This window comes from Ammospiza nelsoni, chromosome 4, assembly GCF_027579445.1.
Source record: "Ammospiza nelsoni isolate bAmmNel1 chromosome 4, bAmmNel1.pri, whole genome shotgun sequence".
Lineage (NCBI taxonomy): Eukaryota > Metazoa > Chordata > Aves > Passeriformes > Passerellidae > Ammospiza > Ammospiza nelsoni.
The window spans coordinates 13,193,572-13,216,845 of record NC_080636.1 but is presented as its reverse complement, the minus strand read 5'-3'; the positions used below and the strand labels follow the sequence as shown (position 1 = coordinate 13,216,845).

Below are 23,274 nucleotides of genomic sequence, written 5' to 3'. Positions count from 1 at the left end.
TAACTATATCAGGGTGGCAATCCCCAGGGAACAAAATAGCAATTTAATTTAAAGTCTAGACATTAGCACTGAAACAAATGAGGATAAAGTAGCATGACTGTGCTTGCTGTGAAAATTAGGTTTCTGTTTGCAAAAAGCCGAAATGAAGCCAAACCCAACTCATTTAAAGACTGAGTTTTACTGGTTACTTTCCATAGTAAGAGACTAGATCCTTCATCCTGCAAGGATGTTATTTGCTTAGCACAAATTACCAGTCTTCATGCAGAAATATCAGCTGCACTGGTCTGTCTCATGCAAAATGTCAGGCTCAATAATTTGAATAAGCCCTTTTACACAAAAGTATAATGAAGTCTAAGAATTTGCACACACTAAACTGGCATTTGGATTCTCAGATACAAATTCCTCTTAAATTATTACAGGTAATCTTTTAGTTGAAATAATAGTTCTTAATTAAAGTTTTTAAACTGCACGTGGTGGATGAGGTCCCCCGTGTCATCACATGCAAGATAAGTAATATATTGTGTTCATTAATCTATGTCATAGGAGTATTGAACATACAACAGCTATCACATTTTCTACATTTGATAGCACCTGAGAGGTCACTGCTAAGGGTTACAGACTTTACTAGCACAAATTATGAGACTTACTGCTAGGTGAAGATGCACCATAATAAATAAGACTTAAATCTGGGTTTCAGATAAATCGTGGAATGAATTTATTCATTTTTGCATAAGAACTTGGGGAAAAGATTGGCAAAGTTTTCTGTTGGTTTTCTCAGGAAGCATTTCTTCCATTCTCCCTTTAAGGTTCAGTATTGCATTTTTAAAAATTTCCAAATATTATTTGAAAATTTATCTTAATAGAGGTAGATTTATCCATTTATGTAGTAGTCATCAGATGGTGGTTGGGCAGCCTTTCATAAAACTTCTTCATTTTCTAAACAAACTTAGCCTAGCTATCTTGAATAATGATGTGAAATCTAAGCACAAATGAAGCAAACAGAACCTGAAAGAAGAAGTGTGCATAGTCCAAGTATTGTGATATAACTGTCCTCATCTGGTCCTGACACTTCCATTTCTTCCCTTCCCAGATTTTTCTAGACCAAGCCATGAGGTATTGTAAATGTTTCCTCCGAAGGGGTAAATTCTAAAGACAGTTTTGCTATATAACAGACCTGCATAAAGTACTTGAAATTCTACTTTGAGAAATTAATAAATACACCATATTCCATTAGAATGATAGTGGAGGGATTCAAGGTTTACATTTTCAGCTCCTAAAACCCAGGAAACTTTTCAAATAAATTTCCAATCATACTTTATGGCAAAGCATTGTGAGACTCTAGATAGCTTCACAGGAGCCTAAAGGTTTTACATGTGTGAAATCCATGATCTTAAAAATTTGATAGTGTCCCTTTGATATTGGATAAACCTTAGTTCTCTCAGCTTTAGATTAGGGATACATTTCTGAAATATTTACTACCAGTTGTAATGTTTATTATGGGTGTTGTTTCAGAGAAGTCATGAAGTTTGATCCTTAGCTGCCTTGGAGAAGTTGTACAAACACAGACGTGGTCCTGCCAGATTGAGTTTTCTTTAATCATGTATTTAATTTGGAGACACTTTGGTTCCCAGCTTGGCTAGATAATAACTGGAGAAGATTGCTAGCAACTAAATAAAATCTCATGAGCTAAAATATTGTGTAAATGTAATGTTCAACTTGCTCTTTAGTCTGAGTCCACTGTGAAATACCAACACATTTAAAGCTTGGAAACTACAAGCTCAAATTCATCCAAGGAGAGTGTAATAAAAAACCAACCAAACAAACAAATAAAAAAGTAAATGTTTGGAAGCAATGAAAGCAAAATATTATTTAAATAATATTTAAACAGTGCTTCCAGTGGATTACATCTATCCCTCTGTGTCTGTTTCAATAGATTCTTACACGAAAGTATCGGGGTTTTCTTCATGTTTATTTAGCAAAACAATAAAAAGTTACTCCTTTCTTTTTCTGCAAGTTTAAGCTTTTGTTCTCATTGCATATGTTTACTTTTCTCCAGCATCCTTTTTCTATCCTAAATTATTTTTGTGTTCTACTCATGACTTTTTTTGCACCTATCATAGCACAATCTTCCTTTTCTGTTCTTGAGTGCTAGCATCATCTCTGCATTCCTTGTTCCTGAAGATCTCCACTTGCTTACAGGTAAATCATGAATGAACTTCACATTAGCTTCATGGGCAAAATTATCTATTTGCCAGTTTTTAAAAATTTTATGTTTTTCCTTCTGCCTTTCATACAACATATCCACATAAAAATGAAAAGCCAAGGGATTGAGAGCATATCTTTGTTGTACCACTTCACTTCCAATCACAATTCTCACTGAAAGCATTAGATGGTCCTGGATTATAAATATGTGATAATAAATAATAAACAACTAATACACAGAGCCAGATGTAAATTTCAACAATTATTAATACTGCCACTTCTTTTATGCTCATGAAAAATCACAGCTAAAAAGAATGTGAAAAGACGATTATCTAATGTCCTCACTCAGACACTAAATAGAGCACATCTGGATAATTCCTATTTAGTATGTGCTTAATTTGTTTTAATATTTTCAGTAAAAATTTGGCTTAGGCATAATGAAAAAAATACCATTATCATTCTCGGGTTTACAGACTGTTATTTACTACCAGCTTTCCTGGTCCATAAATCTTCCTTCCTGAAAATTAAGCCCTTCACTGGCTGTGAATATTATCTGAACATTTTTCTGCTTACAGAAACCTTTTAATTTGGGAAAGCAACATGTCCTTCCTTTGTCTCTGTCGTTTATTTGGGGTGAAGTGTTTTGTTTGTTTGTTTGTTTGTTTGTTTTAAAACCAGGAAACTTCACTTTTTTCAAAATTCTTTTCATAGTTCATGTTTGCTTAAATTTATATTCTTTGTTTTTTCCCTTGAAGTGTCTCTGGTTTATTTACAGCATATTTTAGGAATGATGTCCAAAAACTGAATACTTTATCCTACTCATAAAAGCTGATACAAGCTTACATTAAATTTTAGTAATCAGTAGGAAATTAAGAATGCTTACCTTCCTCATGCAATATATATATCATCAGAGTGATATCTGCATTTCTGTAATGGAATCTCCTTTATCATAAGTTTAAGATGATGCATTTTCATCTCCATATCCTTCTCAGGAGTACTGCTGCCCAGCTGGTCATTTTGCATTTATACATTTGAAATTCTTTTCTGAACGTAATGTCCATGTATTCCTTAAGATTTACTAGTTACATGTATTCTCCAGTTTTATTAAAATAAATTTGAATTCTCATTCTGTTTTGCAAGATCCTTTTCCATCCTTTTCCATTCTGGTATCATCTGTTAATAGTTATACTTAATTTTCAATCACTAATGGAATCATTCAGTGACATAACAGTCTTAACAACTTTTTAAAAGAGTGTACTTTCTTTGGACTCTCCGATTGACCGTCAGCCATACCCTGGATACAGGCTTTGGAAATTTTTTTACCCAGTTAAGTATCCACGTTCCAGCAATTAGATTTTCACTATATTTAAGCAGATTGCTTAGGAGAATGTTAATGTGCATGGTGGCAAATGGCCTGCTAATATCACCATCTATCATACTTTCCCCTTACCCAGAAGCTAGTTACGTTGTCAAAGAAGGAAAACAGATTAGTTTATAATGTTTTTTCTTGATAAACCTCTGTTGGCCATTTTCCTCTCAACTTATTGACCTCCTGTTTACAAATTGATGAGTCATTTGGTTCAGTATCTTTCAGGCACGCTGGCCTTGTGAAGTTACAGTGATGTTCACAGAGCTGATTATGCTCACGGAGCTCAGTCAGATGCGTCTGCGGAGCACAGAGCTTTGTGCGCAGCCTCAGTCACTGTTACCAGCCCCAGCTGGGAGCAGCAGCTTTTTCTTTTTTGATGTTCTGGATCCTGTTCTGAAGATGTTACCTATTATTATTGACTTTGATCTCCTTATGCTAATAGTTCTGATCTTCTTAGCTTTTTGAGTATCCCCTTAGATTACCCTTCAAAGAGTGGAATGTTGTACAAAGAAATCTGGAGAAGAGAAAACTGTCAGTATTTTCTGAAATGGCTGCAGCAATATTTTTGCTTTTCCACTGACAAATGTTTCTAATTGTTTGTTTTTTTTAATATATCCATGTAGTTAAAATTTTTGCCCAGCTTCTTCCTCTATGGGAATATTTTCCCTCCCAACTTTGGAAGTGGCTGACAGTTAATTCTGCAGCCACAGGGCACCCTGCAGGTTCATATTCCAGCAATGATACCAGAGTGTGTCTGACAGGCCTCGTCTTCAGACAAATCCAGACACTGGGAGCTCTCCCATGGAAGTGTTTAGATCACAAAGAGAGTTTCAATATGCTGGCAAGCAAGACACTCAGGAAAATCAATCTGAATGACTGAAAGGTATGCTTCAAAGGTGGACATGTCGAAAATCAATGAAACCTTCCCCAAAATGAATAAAAAAATTATCTTGCTTATACTTAGAATGTTTGTCTTTGAAAACAAAGTATATTAAATTAAGACCAATTTTGATTTTGAATCACATCTGCCTAAAGTAGTTCAGCAACATTTAATGCTCTAAGAATTGATTTAGATTTTCTGACAATTACTATATTAAAAAGATTCACTGTTTCTTCTCTTTCTGTCTTCTGCAGTACTAAGCACATTGCTGGTACTTGAAACAAATGATGAAAAGTATGGAATGGTTAACATTTACCTATTTTGTCTGCCTCCAGTTATATTTTTAAAGGATTGTAGTTGATGTATGAAAGCAATATGTTAGAATAAGAGTTTTTTTTCTTTTCTGTTACTTGGTAAAAAGTTGCAAATTCCTTTTGAAATCCTTTGCAAAGACTTAAAACAACCAAAGGGGAGAAAAGAGTGAAAAGCATTTATACACAGAAGCTGATGTACTCCCCTTACACCCACTGAATTCTCCTTTCTGCATCAATGTAAAAACTGGAGTATCTGCATCTCTGTATAATGGCAAAGATGCCATTATCAGCATTTGAAAACAGTGCAACAATCATATTTACTGAGCCTTGTCTCAACAAATGGATTAAAAACTATAAAGCTTTTGTAGGCATGTGCATCTTTAGCAATTTTCCTTTGGGCTCACATTCGACACTAAGAGAAGTCAGGAGTAACTTTGCTGGCTTCCACTTCAGCAGATTAACTCGGCTCTAGAATAGCATTTCTGAGAACAGAATTTGTCCTCTTGGTAACGGGCAAAATGACACAGTAAGCCTCTTGCAGCAGAGACCCCAGGGATGCAGAGACTCAGCTGGACCCAGCCATATGGAAGAAACGATAGACTCCCTTGTGCATTTCCAAACTACACCTTGCTGAAGGCTTAGTCATCCCTGCTGGGGTTTGCCGTCTAATGAAAGACAAATCACTTTCACCTATTACTGGAGTCTCAAGAGCTGTTATAAATCACATGGAACTGAATTCACAAGCAAGGAAGAACAAAATTAGTTACAATGTTATGATGCACGTAGCATTTTCCTAGGATTGCGGGAGATGCGCTGACAATAACCAACACATTGGGCACATTTATTAGGAACATTGTGTTTATTAAGAACACAATTTTTTTGAAAATGGAAGATGCTTTCTAAAGGAGCAGTGTTAACGTTGCTATTCGACATATTTTAATAAATGGAATAACACTTGCCCCTTTTATTTTCGGAAGTAGCGTATGAGAGATCTTGATGTGTATCACACTAAATTTACAAGCAAAGAACATGCCACTACAATCCTTGTCCTCTTTCCCAGACAAGAAGACCCTCGGTGAGACTCCCAAGACATTTCCAAGTGCAGCCAGCGGCGTTTCCGCCCCCTCTCTCTCCAGCCAAAACCCACACGAGCATCGCGAAGGGCCCTGGTCGCGCTCCCTCGCGGAGCGCCGGACACGCGCAGGCCAGGGCGGCGTGGCAAACTCCGCGCAGCAACTCCGCGCTCCCGGCGGGGCTGGGGGAGCCTGCCAGCCCCCCGCGCCGCCGCCGCGCTCCCCAACTTTCATTCATCGCCGGCGCCGCCGCGCACCCCCCGCCCCGCGGCGGCCGTGCCGGGGCCGTGCCGGGGCCGTGCCGGGCGGGCCGGGGCGGGCGGCGGCGCAGCCAGTGAGCGGGCGCGGGGCGCCGCGGGCGGGGCCGGGGGGGCGCGGCCAGGCCGGCCCTATATAGGGCGGCGCGGGGGGCGCACCCGGCTCCGTGGGAGCGGGCGAGGGGCGCCGCGCCGGGCGGGGAGGGGGCGGCCGCGTGGAGAGCTCTCGGCGAGGTGCCGGCGGCTCGTTCGGCTGGCGGCCGCGCTCGGGGAGCACTTTCGGCGGTCGGCGGCAGGCACCTTGCGGCGGGGAGGAGAGCCGGCCGGCCTGCGAGCGGCGGTGCTAGCCCATTGTTCAAGCGGAAAGACTCGGGGTGCGAGGGAAGGAGCCCGGCGTGTCGTCTCCGTTCTCCCGCTCCCCAGCGCTCCCCTCCGCCGTTTCCCTCCGCGCCGGAGGAGCGCCGCCGCCAGGGAGCCGAGGGCCGGGCTGTTCGGCACCAGCACCGACAGCTCAGGTGCACCGGCGGGATCGGGGAAAGAGGCGCCAACCCTTGCCGAGGTGCTGCGCCTCGGGGGGCTCCGGGAGAGGAGCAAAGTTGCTCCCTTTCCTGCAGCAAGCCCGGGAGCTGCTGAACTGGCCTCACCTGGAAGGACTGAGCAGTTCCCACCTCTTCCATCAGGTGCCTTTGCCGCAGCAAAGCCACGGTATCCGGGAGACCACGGGGAGCAGAATAACACCCCTCCCCGCCCCTCCCGCTCTCGCCGCACTTCGCTTGTTGTCTACTCTGTCTCGCCGTGCTCCCGGGATCACAGGAGGATCTATAACTGTGATCTGTCACCGAGGGGAAGGTCGTGGATGAACTCCCTTCCAGCAGGGCAACGAATCACTTCTCGACTGCTTATTATTACCGTGGTCTAGGACCAGCCCTTTCCTGCTAAACTTGGCTTGGGAGCGTACAGCAGGAGGGGGCGCGGGGGGTGGAGAGCCAAGCCCAACAGCATCTTGTGTGTTTGACTTTTTTTTTTTTCCCTCCCTCCTCCTTCCGTGAGACAGTTTGATGAATGCCTGCGAGAGGGGTATGATTTGCTGAGGCGCCTCTGGCAGGGCGGTGTGTGCGCGGTGTCAGCCCCGCCGCCGCCCCCCGTGGGGCTGAGAGCGGCCCGCGGCGGGGGACGCGCGTGGGAGCGGCTGCAGCGCTGCGCGGGCCGCCGCGCAGGAAGCGCCGCCGGGCGGACGGGGCTCCGCGGCCTCTCGCCGGGGAGTCACGGCTTTGAAAGCGGCGAAGAGGATCATAAGTAGCTCGCCCAACTCCACCGCACCCTGAGACGCCTGGGTTTGCTTCGCCATCGCAGGGAGCGTGTGAAGACGAGACCCAAGTGCCGCCTCTCCCAGGCACCGACGGGCCAGCGAGGGACGGCCCGGGCGCGGCCCCGCGCCTAGCGAAGTTGCTTTCAGCCGCCGACCGGTGCCACCAGCCTCACTTTGCCGGGGTTGTTTTCTTGACTTAGCTTTGGATAGAAAAGCCTTCGCTGTCTCCGCACCGTGAAAGTTGCCCGAGCGCTCCCCGCGGCGAGGAGGAGGGCGGCGCGCCCCGCGCTCCCCGGGGCCGAGGCCGGTGGGCCCGGCTGGGCTGCAGCGGGCGGTGATGATGTGCGGCTGGGGGAAGCTCACCCTGTCCCTGGGGCTGCTGCTGGCGATGGCGGGCGCGGTGGCGCCGCAGCCGTGCCCGGCGCAGTGCTCCTGCTCGGGGAGCACCGTGGACTGTCACGGGCTGGCGCTGCGCGGCGTCCCGAGGAACATCCCCCGCAACACCGAGAGGCTGTAAGTAACCCGGCCGGGGCGGCGGCGAGCGCCCCTCGGCCCCCTGCTCCCTTCAGGGCTCCGAACGGCTGTCGGGCTGAGGTGGCCCCCGGGCCCGGCCTGGATTAGGGTCCCGACGCCCTTTGGGTGGGGGTTTTCTGTTCCCTTCTCCTGCTGCTGGCCGTGCCCGTTTCTCAGCGATGCGCGGAGACACGGAAGAGGTGGGCGCTGTTCCCAGCCGCTGCCTTTCATCCCGGGAAGCCGCGGTGAGCAGCGCGGTTCCCGCCTCCGCGGGGAGCGGGGCGGGCACCACGGCGGCCGGGGGGCGCCCCGGGGCGGCGGCGGAGCGGCCTCTGCCCCCGCCGGCGCCCATTTCCCGTCGAACTTGGCTATTGCGGCTCGCTTTCCCCGGGGCAGAGCCGGGCCGCGCTCCCGGCGTGGGCAGGGCGGCCCGGGGCGCGCAGCGCTCCCTGCACCGCGGCTCCGCGCGGCGGGCGAGGGCGCGCCGGGGTGCGACAGCCGCGCTCGCAGGGCGCTCGGCGGTGCCGGAGCCGTGATCCCTCCCTCCACTCGCGGCTGGGCTGTCTTCTGTATGTGGCCGGTTGTTTATTGTGTCAGGCTGCCCTTCAGAGGGGTCCTGAGAGTGGAAGTGGTGTGCGCGTTATTTCTTGCTCTCTGATAAGTCATTTAAATGTTGGAATGTGAACGCGCGTCTGGAGTGGTGAATTTCACTCAGGAAGACTATCAGGGACACGTTCCTCCTGGGACTCGTGTGGTTTCTTTACAGTGGTGTTTTGGCCATATGTGGTATAAAGCGCTTAAAAACATACTACTTTTTCCCCCCCACTAGCTACGTTGGGAATGAGCTATAATTGTTAGAATAGCTTCCATGTAATACCGCTTCCTAAAGATTTATCTCATGAATTGCCAAGTCTGGTTTTATTTGTAGTGATTGGAAGTGAAAGATGTTTATTTCTTAAACCCAAAACGTTATTAAAAAGAGACATATACTCCAGAAGCAAAAGTAGTATAGAAGTATGATGAGAAATGCTGGGGCCTAAATAGAGGTTTCTCTTGCTTCTGAACTTGCTTTTCATTCTGCAGTCAGTATAGCTTCCTGAGCAGCAAGTGGAGAGCTTAGTTTTGCTGAAGCCTTATTTCCCATCACTTACTCCAGCAGTTTGAAACCCTAATGCTTGTTTGAAACCTAATATTTGTTATAGGTATTTAACCCCTATGCCATACTGGGAAATCTGAAAATTGCTTGAAATGGTGAAAATTGGGGGTTTCTTTCAGGCACTTAGTTTTTGTAACAGTCAAATAAAGTTTGTAGCATATATATAGATAGATAGATATACCTATATGTACTAAGTTTGTGGTTTTTCTAAATGCAGTTATAACCCCAAAGATAGAGCTTTGAACTCATCTATTGGTAAAGATTGCAGTTAAACATGAGCTTTGTAATGGCAAGCAGAACTGACTTTCCAAGACTCTCCCGCTACAAATTTCAAATTACTGTTTTCAAGGTAAATTGTATTTCAGCTGCTTGGAAATTAGGAAATCACATGGTGTTAATTGTAAGAATGGTTTGTTGTATTAGTTTGTCTCCTAACTTCTGAAAATGCTGTGCCCCTGAAAACAAACAACACAATTTAAAAATAGTTTTTTAATGTTTTAATTTTGCTGCTTACAAATTATTCTTCTTAGGGATCTTAATGGAAATAACATCACAAGAATCACGAAGACTGACTTTGCTGGCCTAAGGCACCTTCGAGTTCTGTAAGTTTTCTCTTTCTGTCATTGATAACTCTTAGGACTGATGCTACAGGTTGTAGTTACATTTCAGTTAATTTTCTGGATGGGTTATCACTTTTTAGCTACTGTATTACCATATCTGAACCTAAAACTGCTCTGCCGTGCGTTATACGCTGTTATGTGCAAGTGAGCAATTCCTTTAAATGAGGTTTGTTTATATGTTTTTAATCTGTCCTGAAGATTATGAGAACTTGAGAGCTTAATTTAGCACATAGCTTACAAGTAAGACTTGCTAAAATTGGTTGAATAACTATTGGAGTTACTTCAGTTTAAGGCTGTGAAATTTATAGTTCACACTGAAAATGGGTACTCTCAACCAGAACTATAAGGGAGTTAATTAAGAAAAAAGTTATTCCTTTAGTGAATGTAAAAGCAAGTCCCAGGTGATTATTATTGCTCTTTTGTAGTTTCTGGACAAAACAGAAACTTTACCACTGAAGTTGAGGAAGGAATTATTTGGTTAGTTTGGGTGGGTTTTTAGTTTTTTGTTTCTTTGTTGTAAAAAAATTTTTTTCAAGTGTTATCAAGGTTTTAAAATTTGGTGGTAGTTTGTGGATTTTTTTGTTTTTTGGTTGGGTTTTTTTGTTGCTTTCTGAAGGAAATGTCTAACTACTTAGCTTATTTGTTAAGGCCGGTTTAATTTGAGCGAGTGGTCTTGTAAAATCCTTTTCCTTTTCTCTCTGAAGTAAATATAACATGGTAGTAATTTTTGACTTTGTTACAAAACAGGGATACTCTTACAGTTACAATCTCTGTGCAGTGTTTTACTGCTGTTTCTCCCAACACCACAATTCAGAGTTTTGGTTTTGTTACTCATGTGTGAGACTGGTGTCACCTCCGTGCTGTTGGACTGGAGTCTCGCAGCTTGCCGAAGGGCAGGGATGTGTGTGCATGTGAGCATGCAGCCTCTGGGCATGTGTGTAGCTTTATAACTTGTGACTCCTTGAGAAAATGAGCAAATCTAATAATGATTCCTGTTTCTTTTACCAAGCCTTATTTTCCTGCTCTTGGTTCTATGAGCCCATGTAAATTGTTAGTGACAGGGATACAGAAGGTTAAAGTGGATGTCACTCTACTATAGCTATAGGATTTTCTTAAAGAATATGTGGCTTCTTTTAAATGACCATTGTTAATGTGACAAGTTATCTCAGAGATAATAAAACTTACATCTAAAAATTTCTATATTTCAGTCAGCTCATGGAGAACAAGATTACTACTATTGAGAGAGGAGCATTCCAGGATTTAAAAGAACTGGAGAGGCTGTAAGTATATTTAATTCTAAAAGTTTCAACTTTTGGGGAATCAAATCGGTTGTGTGTCAAGGCCCTCAGGCTTCAGATTTTTTAAATTTTTTTTTTTTTAATTTGTGATTTCTAGCCTTACTGAGACACAAGAGAAATAAGAAATTCTCAAGCAGTGTTTAGGGGACTCGGTTGGGGGGGAGCGTTCAAGAGCAGTCTGGATTCAGAGTGAAAACTGCAATTGTCCTGTTGGAAATGGTTTCAATGCTATCTAATATTTTCACTTTAATCTTGAATGCACAAGGACTTGAGAACTCAAATGCACCAAAAGAAGGCTCTCTGACCCATAATGTTAGAGGTTTTATACATGCCTCATTGGAAGTAACTACTGGCCATAAAATGTTTTCTTGTTACATAGCAGTGATTCAATTCTACTCCAATTTTTATATCATGGAAGCTTTTACAAAAGCTCAGAAAAAATATGAACTGTTAGTTTTAAAAAATAATTTTAATTTGGATTTAAAAAAAGATTGAGCACTGTGGGGAGAGAAGATGGAGCAGAGATGACAGGACCTTATCTGGTGAAGTTGAAGTACAAACACCTACTTGGTTGGAGTGAGACCTAGAAAATGAGTAATTCCCAAGCTAGTTTTCAGTATGTGCCTTCTTATTTTGTTACACTCCAAATTAAAATATTTTTTTAATGTATTGTGAAACTTGGGACAACTGACTTGTTAAAGGCAGGATGCTGATTGTTGGACACAGTGTGGAGCCTGGAAAATATTAATATATATATATGTTCCTGTGGAACTTGACTTGTGTCTTCATTATTAGGCATCTTAGTCGTTGCATTTTCATTAGATCACCTTTTCTTTAAGCATGCCTCTGAGGTCTTGTTCAGTGTTTCATTTGCTGCTGCTTTAACTTTATAGAAGTATTTCTACTGTACTCAATTGAAAAGCAGCACTGGCCTAAGCATAGTTTGTCTTATTATAGTTGCTTTGTACCCGCAGCTGCTGTGGGTTTAAAACAAAAACCTCCACAAACAATTATGGTTTGGTTGGTCATTTAGACAAAGCTTTTCAAGAGAATTAGTAACCACTGGTGTAATTATGATATTTCTATAATAGTTGAAATATTATGTACTTGAGATAATTGCCTTATTTTTTCAAATAAGCCAAAGTAACTTTTTGACCTAAAAAGTTTGTGTTCTTATGTAGTGCAACTTTTTTTAAAATAAATTTTAATGAGATGGATTACTCTTTGGAAAAAAACTGGCTGTGCATTTCTAAGTAGTATTAAAACACTTGATTCAATGCTTTTTTACAATGTGTTTTCGACTTTGTACAAAGTATAGGAATTTAAACAGCTTTTCCTGCTGAGGGATCGATTGGAATAATATATGCATATTCTTAAATTTGGTTTATGGTGTCTAGATAAAAAATTAAACAGCAGTGTAGTTCATATTGTAAAGTAAATACTTATATGTGAAACATGAAAAAACATTGAGGTCCACACTGTGTATATGGTTTGACACTGAGATACCAAATGCTTACAAAGTTTTAAAACAGTTTATCAGCAGCCTTATTTCTTAACTATTTCAAAATAAGATCCTGTTAATGTGATGTTAATGTGATTCATTAACAAATTTCAAAAAACTTCAAGGCTTTTACTGGTTATATTTCTGAAGTATAAAATTGTTTTACCAGAGAAAGATGAACTTCAGTAGTTAAAACTTACTTGTCTGATGTGTTTGTATTTTGCCATTACATTGTTTCATTTTTCTTTGGTTTTCCCTTGATAATTGGAAAACAATAGCTATTTTCCATTTACATAAGATACTAGTTCTGAAGAGAAATTTTGATACTTTTGGATACTTTTTGGGTTATATTTGTTCACCCTTCAGCAGGCAAACTATGCCATCTGAAAACTTAGTTTTTTATCTAACTATGAAGTTAGATTGTTTTGTCTTCAGAGTTATATTACATCTGCTCCAACACTTGCCAGTTTCTTTAATTTGCTGGAATTCAGTCCATGTTAGGTGTGTGGGTGACTTGTAATTTGAATATATATGCAGGATGTCTGTAAACTGCCCCAGCTGTTGGCTAAGAGCAAATATTTCATATTTGTGGGGAAAAGCTGAGAAAATTCTTCTTGTTTACAACTGCCAAGTCCATCTGATGAAGGCACATTGTTATCTGACAGCCAGTTCATCTCCTTGGGATTTTGAAATCCAAAATGATTTCTCAGGAAACCTGTGGGTACTTCATTCAAGTATTTTCTTTTATACATTAAATAGCAAGCACTTTAAAGCTTTTTAATTTTTTTCAATGTGTGAGTGTAGGGTGTCACATTCGCACTCCAAGTGTAATGTGCCAAGCTGCTGTCAAAGAATACCTGATACAGACCTTTTAGCATGCAAGCAGAGGGTGTAAGAGAACTTCAGGGCAGTTTAAAACAGCTCAATTTAATTTATATAAGGTTGTTTACCTGTGATACTGCTTATGTTGAAATATCTTGTGCTAGTGTCTGCAGGCTTAATTTTAAAAGATATTTCCTGTTCTTCAGTACTCTTCAATGTGAACAGCAGGCTTTGACAGTAGTTTCTCACTGGGAAAAAAGAAATGCCCATCTCTCTAAGTGAAGTGCTGGGGGTTTGTTTGTTTGGGTGGTGGCGTTTTGTTTGTTTCTTTGCCTTTTTTGTTTGTTTTTAACTGCAGTCTCAGTTGAATTTTTTTTTTTTTTTGGACCAGTAACTCTGATTTCCAAGGAACTGTTTAGTTGGTTAATGAGTTACTTGTGAATGCTCACTTACAGGTCTGATAATTCAAAATGCTGGAAATCCTCTGCTCTTTTTAATGGAAGGGAGGACCTGAAATGCTTTGCAAAATTAATCTCAGAGAGGAGAAACTTTTGACCTCTTCAAAAGATATCTGCTTAAGATTTAATTTTATTAAACCCATAAAAATCTGCCAGGTGGTTTCTCCTGTAAATTAATAAAATATCTTTAGTACACTATGTAAGTTAGTATGTACACAAGGCTATTTCTGACCTACAGACCTATTACACTCCACAATGGGAATTTGTGTCACACCAGTATAATTGTACAAGTGCAATGGAACCCAAGGCAGCAGTAAATACTACTGTAAAAAGTGATTGTTATTGCAGGAGCCTGAATGAAAGTAAAAGTTTTCATTTGCAATAAACTATTATCTGCCTATGCCTGCTACTTAAATAGGAGGGAAAAACAAGGTGGAAATTAGCAACTTAGTAAGTTTTAGGTTTGTGGAAACTGTAGTAGCTAGAGAAACACTGGTGCAGTTGATATTGCTGTAAGCCTTTTAGATGGATACTTCTGGGAGAAGTCTTCAAGTCAAATAAATGGCTCTACACTGCAGTGTTCACTTTGCACTGTTCACTTAGTTCCAATCTCTGACAGCTTTGAAGGCTCTTAAGGGCTGAGCTCTTAAGGCTCCAGTCCAAGCCAGTTTTGTACAGCACTGCCTGAACTGCCTTGTCTGCCACAAATATGATTTTTTTCACAGACTGAATACTGAACAGAAAAATTGCATGGTCTGTTTTGTTGTATAGATGTTCTGTCTGCTGAAACAACCCTCTTTGACTGAGAAATGGGCTGTGTGCACTGAAGTTCAGTTGGGACAACTTGTACCTTTGAGTACATCCAGAAGCAATGCAAAAACTCCTGGACTAATTACAGTCTTGACATCTGCAATAATTACAGTATTTAATATCTGCAAGACTTTATTATCTCTAACTTATATGAGCCCATGTTCTTGAGCAGAGCCTCTAAAGAGTGTGTGGCTCTTCAGTAAATGGAAAGTGCCCTAGAGAGAGGGTTGGATGTGGCCTCTTAGGGTTTCTTACAGAGACCACAGCCATGTGTCATCAGTGATTTTCAATATCTTTCATGGCAGGAAGACAGAAAGGGCCAAGACATGGAGGATTTTCACAACACTCATGGATATCCAGAGACCACGGCTTGTTATGGGGGACAAAACTTTTTGAAAGTTTCCTCTGAGAATGTGAAATCAAAAACTTGTTTCTTCTTTCTTCATAAAGCTGTCATCTTGGGTGTGATGTTTATTCTAGTTGAAATAGTATATTAAGACAGCAAGATGAGAATAAACTGAAAGTTTCCACTTTATGAAAACTGATACTGTAAGACACAGCTTTAAAAATAATTTTTAGTAAGTGTAGGCCATTGTTACCCCAAGTTCACCTCATTCTCTAGTGTTGCAAATACTTCTCAAAATATGCCAGTGTTTTTACAAGTTACTGTCATTTGGAGGGAAGTATAAAATTTTGTTGAAGACAGTGGCCATAGGCTGCTCAACCAGTTCTGTAAGAAGCTACTTAAATCTAAAATACAGTTCTATGTAGTCTGCAAATAGAGAGTTGTCAGGTTTTTGAGGGCTAAATATACTCTTCACATGTTTACAGAGAAGAGCAGTTACCTTTTCATTTATGAAAAAATAAAAATCGGCTGATAAGAACTTTTTCCTAATATGTTTTTTTAAGTCTAGTAGTTGGGATTTCAGCTCTTATTACGCTAGGGCTATGACAAGGAAAAAATGTCAGAATAGGAGGAGTTTAGAGCAATAGTTTCAAAACTACTCACTTTTTTTCTTCCTGTATTTATGAATAATCCATTGAGGGAGCAGTATGTCCCTAAAGTGCTAATTTACAGTCTGATTCTGCATTTACCATGTGAATAACTTGGTTTGCATGACTAGTCTCACTGATTACTCCTGTGAGAAAGGTTACTTGTGTGGCCTAAAAAGTTTCCAGGCCAAGCCTCCCTATTTTTGATACTCGAATTAGCAAATTTTATTTTTAAAGTATCCATTTAAAGTGTTACCTGTGTAGACTTAAAATGCAAACTATGGGGAAAAAATCAACCCAACCCAAAACCCCATAAACAAAGGAAATAAGCCACCAGTCCCCCCACCAAACCTATTTCTGCTGAAACTGTTGTGTAGATGAAATGTTACTCTCAAAGGAATAACTTCAACTTCTGAGTTGGTGTCTGAGCTAAATACCTCCCCAAAAACAGCCCCTCTGAGCTACATGATGTGAGTAAGCTGCAGTCATGAGTTCAAGAAAAGAATGCTGAACATCAAGCTGGTACATGAAGAAGCTTTTAAACTGAAATCTACCCATTGTATTTTCATGTTTCTTACAATGCATACTGATGCAATATTTCAATTTTCATGAAATATTTCAAGAATTAAATGTTTTGTTAGGGTTTGTTGATTTTTCTAAATTTTTGCAACTCAGTTCTAAAGTGACAAACTGAGGAATTGTCCCTACTTGCCATTTATTTGGGCTCTCTCTTTATGAATACATTAAAACAAGTTATTCAAAGTTAACATGAAGAGACCACTTACTTAGGTGTGTACTTATGAGTGTTTGAGTAGTACTGAAAGTCAGTATTGTTTTGTACATGCTGTGGATGAACAATTTGCAACTTACAGATGTGCCATAGCATAGAAGGAAAAGTATATTTCAACTACATAGCTTCAAGAAAAAGTTCTTTCTACTTAGTAAACAAACTGTAGTACTAGGTGGATTTCTTTACAGGATACAAATTGGTATGTGGAATTACTGTATGCAGCTTCATCTGCAGCATAGGTTTAATTATAGCCTCAATACAAAGAAGATCATCTTGTCAAAAATATTAAATGGGCTTCAGTAAAATAAAGTGGGGTTTAGTTGTATTCATGTATTGCAGGGTTGGAGTTATCCATTTGAGCTCTAGCTTTAGTCAGATAAATGTGGTAAACTATTACACTGCATTAGTATGTTTTGAAATTACAAAATCAAAACTGACTTGGGAGTTTTTGTGATCTCTGAATGTATGGGGTGTTACAGAGCACCTCATCTCACAAAGTCATGCATTGCAGGGTGGACTAAGAAGTGAAATGTTTCATCTAGGGTGAAGACAAATACAGTTTGTCTTGGGCATAACTGCCCAGGAGGCCTGGGCATTTATCAAGGGCTTTAACAGCTGCTGCAAAATGGACTAGATGAACAAATAGTATCCTTTCTGTCTAGTCTAGAAAAGGGCTATATTATATGCATGCTGTTTCTTAGGGTGCAGACTTACTGAATTACTGATGGGGGAAAAAAACCATGCTGTCCAGAGATTAAAATAAACCTATGTGCTAATAGTTTGTTCTGTATTGATGTGTGGCATAAGATTGCAGTTTTATTTAAAATTGACTAACTCTATCAATAAAATGTAAATTCCAAGTAGGAAAACACTTTTAAGAGAGGAATGGCAATATTTTCTCTGAGTCTTTAAATGTGAGCTGCATCAATAAATTAATCCTAGAATAAGCAGGCTTGGGCTGAACTTTTTTTTTCCTGAGTTTTGAAACTGATAATATATTGTCTTTTCAGTTACAGAAGAGAAGTGTTAGAAATCTTAGATTTCACTTCTGTGAAGCTATATGATCAAAATTTAGCAGCAGGTAATTCTGGAAAAAATGTTGAATGTCATCTGTTTTTATGATGTGGTTTTGGTTTTTAAGCTGAAGGAAAATATGACTTTTTCCTCCCCCCCCCCCCCATTTACAGACACTTAGCTGTGAAGGCTGATGTGGAGTTTTAGGATCCCTGGCAAAAATTCTGTGTTAGCACTAGAACCACTATTCCAGGAATCATTTCTATCACTATCGCTCCTAAGAGCACAGCTGATAAATGAGCAATATTTCATCTTATAAGGTTATAAAGTGTGTCAACGAAATCAATTTTTTAGGGATAAGACCTTGTGTTATATAGTATAGAAGTTGTACCAAGGTTTTAGATTGAGTTCTTAGCTCTTTAGCTGAAAGTTAGTCTCGAGTTTCTTTTCTCACTGAATGCTGGTCTTCATTGTGGCAGGCAAGTTCCTTACTGGAGTCTGAGAACTAACTTTTTTCATTTGGGGCACATTCTGGGCAGTTCTGACTACAGCTGCTGGGGAAGTCTGGGTTTGACTGCCTAAAACCCGTGGGATTATTCATGTGCTTGCTTTTTAAGGCTGCTTGATGTTACACTTGTCTCCTGCCTGTGCCCTTGGTACTTAATCACCTGTGTGGCCTCAGTCTATGAGCATTTGAAGAGTTAATTCCTTCACACAGGTGTGTCATAGGGATGGGAAGAGTGATGAGCTCAGGTAGAGAGACCTGGTTTTGAACAGCCCTGAAGGGGCTGAGCAGTTATTCCTTGTTAATCATGGATGTGAGAAATCCTTCTTTTAGCTAGTCTTACATAGTTTAAGGGTAGTGCACTGCACATTCTTCCTCTTAGAACGGGGAGGAGACCACGAAGCCTGCGGTGTTAATCACTTACCAGTGGAATGTGGGACTACGAATTATACAGGCCTTGTGTATTAATAGTTTCTTAAAAAAAATTAAAAAATACTGCTGTAGTTATTTGGTATTAGCAGGCTTTTAAATCTCTTCTTTAAAAATGTCTGTTGAATCAGAGAGACAATGGCTGTTTTTGAAGACAGTATATAAAAAGATGCAGTGTTCCAATGGATTTTTAAAAAATTAAATTATAGCTACATTTTGATTACAGAACACTACAAAATACTTGATAAAACTAATTCCGAGCGCAATGTTCTTCTAAAAGACTTGTCAATGCCCACTATTTATTTTTATTATATTTTATTCATCTGAGTGTCTTTTCTCATGGGACTCCTTTTATGGGTCCTGAAGTCAAATTGCAGTGAGAAGTCCTGTTTGCTCTTTGCAGACCTTTTTACAAATTCCAGGGCAGGAAGGCTGTTTATTTTTCCCACATCTGTTTTGTGCTCATCCTTTGTGGCATTGTTTGCTGGATGCTCTTCTTTCTTGCTTCCTCTGAAATGGGTAATTTGCACTGTTGCAAAATGGTGAAGCTAGATCTGATTCTGCAGAGCTGTTGTGCCAATGTTTTTGTTTCAAATGGTGTTTTTTGTTCAGAAGCTATTTTAAATGGATTCAGTAGATCACTGATATTAAACTTAAAGCTACACATTTTAGTTTTACTATTTAAAAATCATATTTATTTCTTGCAGAGTGAGTTCAATATTTTTTAAATGCTGATTTAATATTAAGTGGCCACATTTTAATTGTCTTTACATTTTAATATAGCATATTTAAAAGATTATCTAAGATGCTCCATATTTTGATTGCAGAAACCACACTTCTATCTGGAGTCTTACAGATAAACTCCAGAATGTATGAGGGATCTGGCTGCAACTTCAGTGACTCATACTGTTATGTTACCTCATTTACTATGAAGAGCCTGGTTGAAACTTCATCAGAAGAAACATTTTATTTTCCTATTTTCTTTTATAGTATGTGCTCACTGTGCTGGCTTGTCTTTAATAATAGTCTAGACTGTTAGTCAAATACAACATGGTAAAGTCTCCCTTCATTTTTTTAAGGTGCACCAGCCATTCTGATTTAGTTTGGCAGGATGTCTGTATAGGTGCTCTAGAAAAATACTTGAGTGAAAATTTACTGTGGTAACTTCATGCCAGAAAGACAGTTACAAGCCTATCAGGACTATCTGCAGGCCTTTCTTGTCTTTCTAAACAATCTGGTTAAACCCTAGCTAAATTCAACCTACTAGATCAGCTTCACCTCCCCTCTTTCTTTTTTTTTTTTTTTTGTTTTGCTTTCTTGGAACTAATCCCAGGTATTGTCAAAATCATTCTTGTTTCATCTGATACTTGAACCTCTGTTACTCTATGGAGTAACACGTTTTAAACATGTAGTGTGTTTTATAACTTCTGTTTCCTTCTTTCTAGTGTACTTTGTAGAACAGAATCCCATGAGTGAGCTTCACAAGATTGTGGAGGCTTGAAGAAGTCTCTGTAGATTGTCTAATCCTTTGCTACCGAGTAGCTCAAGGTCCATCCGAGCAGGTGTCTGAAGGCTGTTTCCAGCTGGGTGTTGAATCTCTCCACAATGGAGAGTGTGCAGCCTCTCTGTACAGCCTGTTCCAGTGTGTGACCGCCCTCACAGTCACTTTTCTTAAGTTGAAATACAGTTTTCCTGTACTTTGATTTGTACCCATTGCCTCTTGTCCTTTCACTGTGCACTGCTGAGAAGAGTCTGGCTCAGTTTTCCTTGCTTGGGATGGAATCAGATCACTTATTTGTACACATGAAGTATTTATACACATTGAGATATCTCTGCGACTTTTCCTCCTCAGGCTAAACAGTCCCAGCTCTCTCAACTTCCTCCAATGTGACAGGTGCTTCAATCTGCCTCCTTTGTCATTTTAGCAGTTCTTCCCTGGACTTGGTCCAGTCTCTTGTGGTGGGGACTCCAGCACTGGGCACAGCTCTCCCAGAGATGTCTCACCAGTGCTGATTTTAGGGGAAGGACCACATGCCTTGACCTGCTGGCAACAATCTTATGATTACAGCCCAGGATGCTGTTGGTCTTCTGTGCAAGGGCACATTGGTGGCTTCATTTGAATTTCTTATTCACCTGCCCCCTAGGCTGTTCTCTGTGGTGGTTCTCCAGTGTGTGCTGGTGTATGGAGTTACTCTTCTCTGGGTTCAGGGCTTTCCATTTCCCTTTTGTTGCCCTTCTTAAGCTTCTTTTTCAAGCAATACTCCAGCCTGTTTGTGTTACGTTCAGGCAGTGCACAGACTTAGTGCATCAGTCATTCTTTCCAGTTTTGTAACATCTGCAAATACGCTGAAGGTGCAGTGTGTCCCATCTTCCAGGTTATAATGAAGTTTTGAACAGTACTGGTTCCATTGCTGACCCCTGGAGTACATAACTTGTGAATGTTCTCCAAATGGACTTTGTGCCCCTGACCACAGCTCTTTGAACTTGGCATTTTTGGCAGCTTTCAGTCCACCTCACAGTCTGCTTTTGTAGCCTGTACTCTATCAGTTTGTCTGTGAGGACAACCATTATGAATGGCAGTGTCAGAACCTTTACTGAAGTAAAGATAAACATCTACTGCCTTCCCCTCATCTGCCACGTTCCTTATTCATTGTAGGAGGCTGCCAGGCTGGTCAGACATCATTTTCTCAATGTTAAATCTGTGCTGACCACTCCCAGTCATCATCGTGTCCTTACTGTGTCTAAAATAGAAGTAGAAATATTTTGCCCGGTCACCTTCTCAGGCATTGAGATGAAGCTTCCTAGCCTGCAGTTTCCTGGCTTTTACTGTGTTTTTCATGCTTTTTAGTGCTGTAGGCAGAATTAATAAGAATAATAACTAAATATTTATAGAAATTTCTTTTCTGTTGAAACAGTAAGGAATACAGAAAACAGCAGCCTTAATGTCTGTCTTTTCTTCATAGTGAAAAAAAATGCTTTAAAAAGGGAAAGTGGGTACAGACTCTTGACAGCACAAAATACTGTTCTGCATAATGTAGGGAGAATTGATTGGGGTAGGAGAGGAGTTGTGGTAATTTTGGACTTGACATCAAACTCATGGGAGAAGAAAGTGAAGGACAGAAAATACCTTAGGTTTCAAGTAGCATGAACTAGTTCAATGTAGTGCTATAGTTGAGAAGTACGTTCCACTGCTTCCAACACAAATAAGACACTGAGTTTGCAGTAGTGTCCTGCTACTGTTCAGAATTTTTTTTTCTTACTGAAACAAATATATAATTTATATTTGAAATTAAATGGGGAATAACTTAGATGCCTTTTTTGGCTAGTCACTATTTAGCCTAGAAAGTGGAGTCCTGCTTAAGTGGTTCTTGACCTGGGGAAAACCTTGGACATCTAAATGTGGTAAGAACAGCCTTGAACTTCTCAGATTCCTGTTTTTACTCGTGGTTGGTGAACTTGATATTGTTAGGCTTAATGAGATTATGAGTAGTTTGACTAGAGAAATTGTCTTTGCAGAGAATTCTTAATGGAAAAACTGGCACAATCTTTTGCTTAGCTCTTAGTTCTTGGGCTTTCCTCTCACTTGATGACATGCAAGTCACATTCAGAGACAGCAGTTGCCAGATGTGTTGAAGTTCAGCAGATTGTGGCTTTGGACATGGATGCACAAATATTTTCTGCCTCTGGCAGATATAGCACAATATTTTTTGTAGGAAAGTAGTGATTTGCCTTCCTTTCAGATGGAAGTCTAAGTTAAGTCTGTAATTTCTCTGTTGAGGCAGTGGGAATCACTTACTCTGATGTCTGTTATTCTAACTCCATATATTAGAGTAAAATTTTTGGACATCATACTTAAACCAGCCCATGGCAATGATTTGGGTGCTGTGTACTAGCTTTCTCTTTTGAAGTACTTGGATAATTTTGTAGGTGGCTTCTGTATTTTCTGAGCTCATAAAGCCTGAACTGATGTTCTCAGAGGATGCATATCCTTGTAACATCTTGGAACTACTTAAGGAGCCTTGTGGGCTCAGTTGTGGGTAGAAAGTGCTCCTGTCTGAACATGCAGAGGTTTGATTACTGACATGTTCTTCCATTTTAAATTGAAATGTAATGTAAACAGGCTCTTATTCTTTGCAAGTGTATGTATATTTTGCAAATGAGCTTCACTGAGCTGTTAAATGGATGTAATAGTTATTACCTCTGTTGACAAACAGAAGGTGTGAATATGCTCCTTTGAAGAATGCAATTCCTAAGCTGTATGGTGCTGTGTGCTACAATCTACAGATAATGTATTTACTTCTCTAGGCTAACTTTGAAGGAGGAATGAAAAATAATGAATTCTACTGTCAATAATCTTTGTGAGTTGGAAGCATTCAATTATTTTCCTGAAGCAGTGGTGGTGGGATAAAGTGCATCTCTCCTGTATTTAGGGTTTTGAAGACTCATTCTCTGTGCACTCAATGGGATAGGCTGTATCTAATTAAAGAGAACAGCTGATTTATAACTGACTTGAAACAACTTTTAACTTCAGTCAGCTCTCAAGTTATCTTTTGTCCTACAGGGTCTATGGGTAGAATTGCATCTACTTGAACTAAAATCCATTTGAAGCTTACTTAGGTGGGACGAAAGAGCACCCTTCCAGTAGTTGTGAGGTGGTTTTGAAAAACCTCAAGCCGGGCTCATTGCTGTGGTGGCAAACAAGCATAGGTCGAAGTGGGGAGTGTAACTGCACGTAAGGGCAAAACTTCTTCCCTGTGAGGGCACTCAAGTACTGGGGCAGCTCATTTTCCCAGAGAGGCTCCACAGCCTCCTACAGCTTCTCTGGCTGGATGCAATTGATACAGTGGGATCAGAAACAAGTTACAGTGAAGGCTGTAACAAGTCTGAAACAAATGGGTGTGAATTATAGCAATTGCAGATGATTACATTGTACCCAGTGCAATCAAGATTTTTTTTTCCTC

General features: G+C 40.7%; 1 protein-coding gene across 1 annotated transcript in view; it reads left to right on the top strand.

Moving 5' to 3' along the window:
• The first annotated feature begins 7,703 nt into the window (after positions 1-7,703).
• SLIT2 (slit guidance ligand 2) overlaps positions 7,704-23,274 on the top strand; it is a 255,593-nt gene continuing 240,022 nt past the window's right edge. Inside the window, exons 1-3 of the mRNA XM_059470506.1 lie at positions 7,704-7,917; positions 9,604-9,675; positions 10,902-10,973. Of these exons, the coding sequence (XP_059326489.1) occupies positions 7,742-7,917; positions 9,604-9,675; positions 10,902-10,973 (320 nt within the window). The 5' untranslated portion in view covers positions 7,704-7,741. The remainder of the gene's footprint in view (positions 7,918-9,603; positions 9,676-10,901; positions 10,974-23,274) is intronic.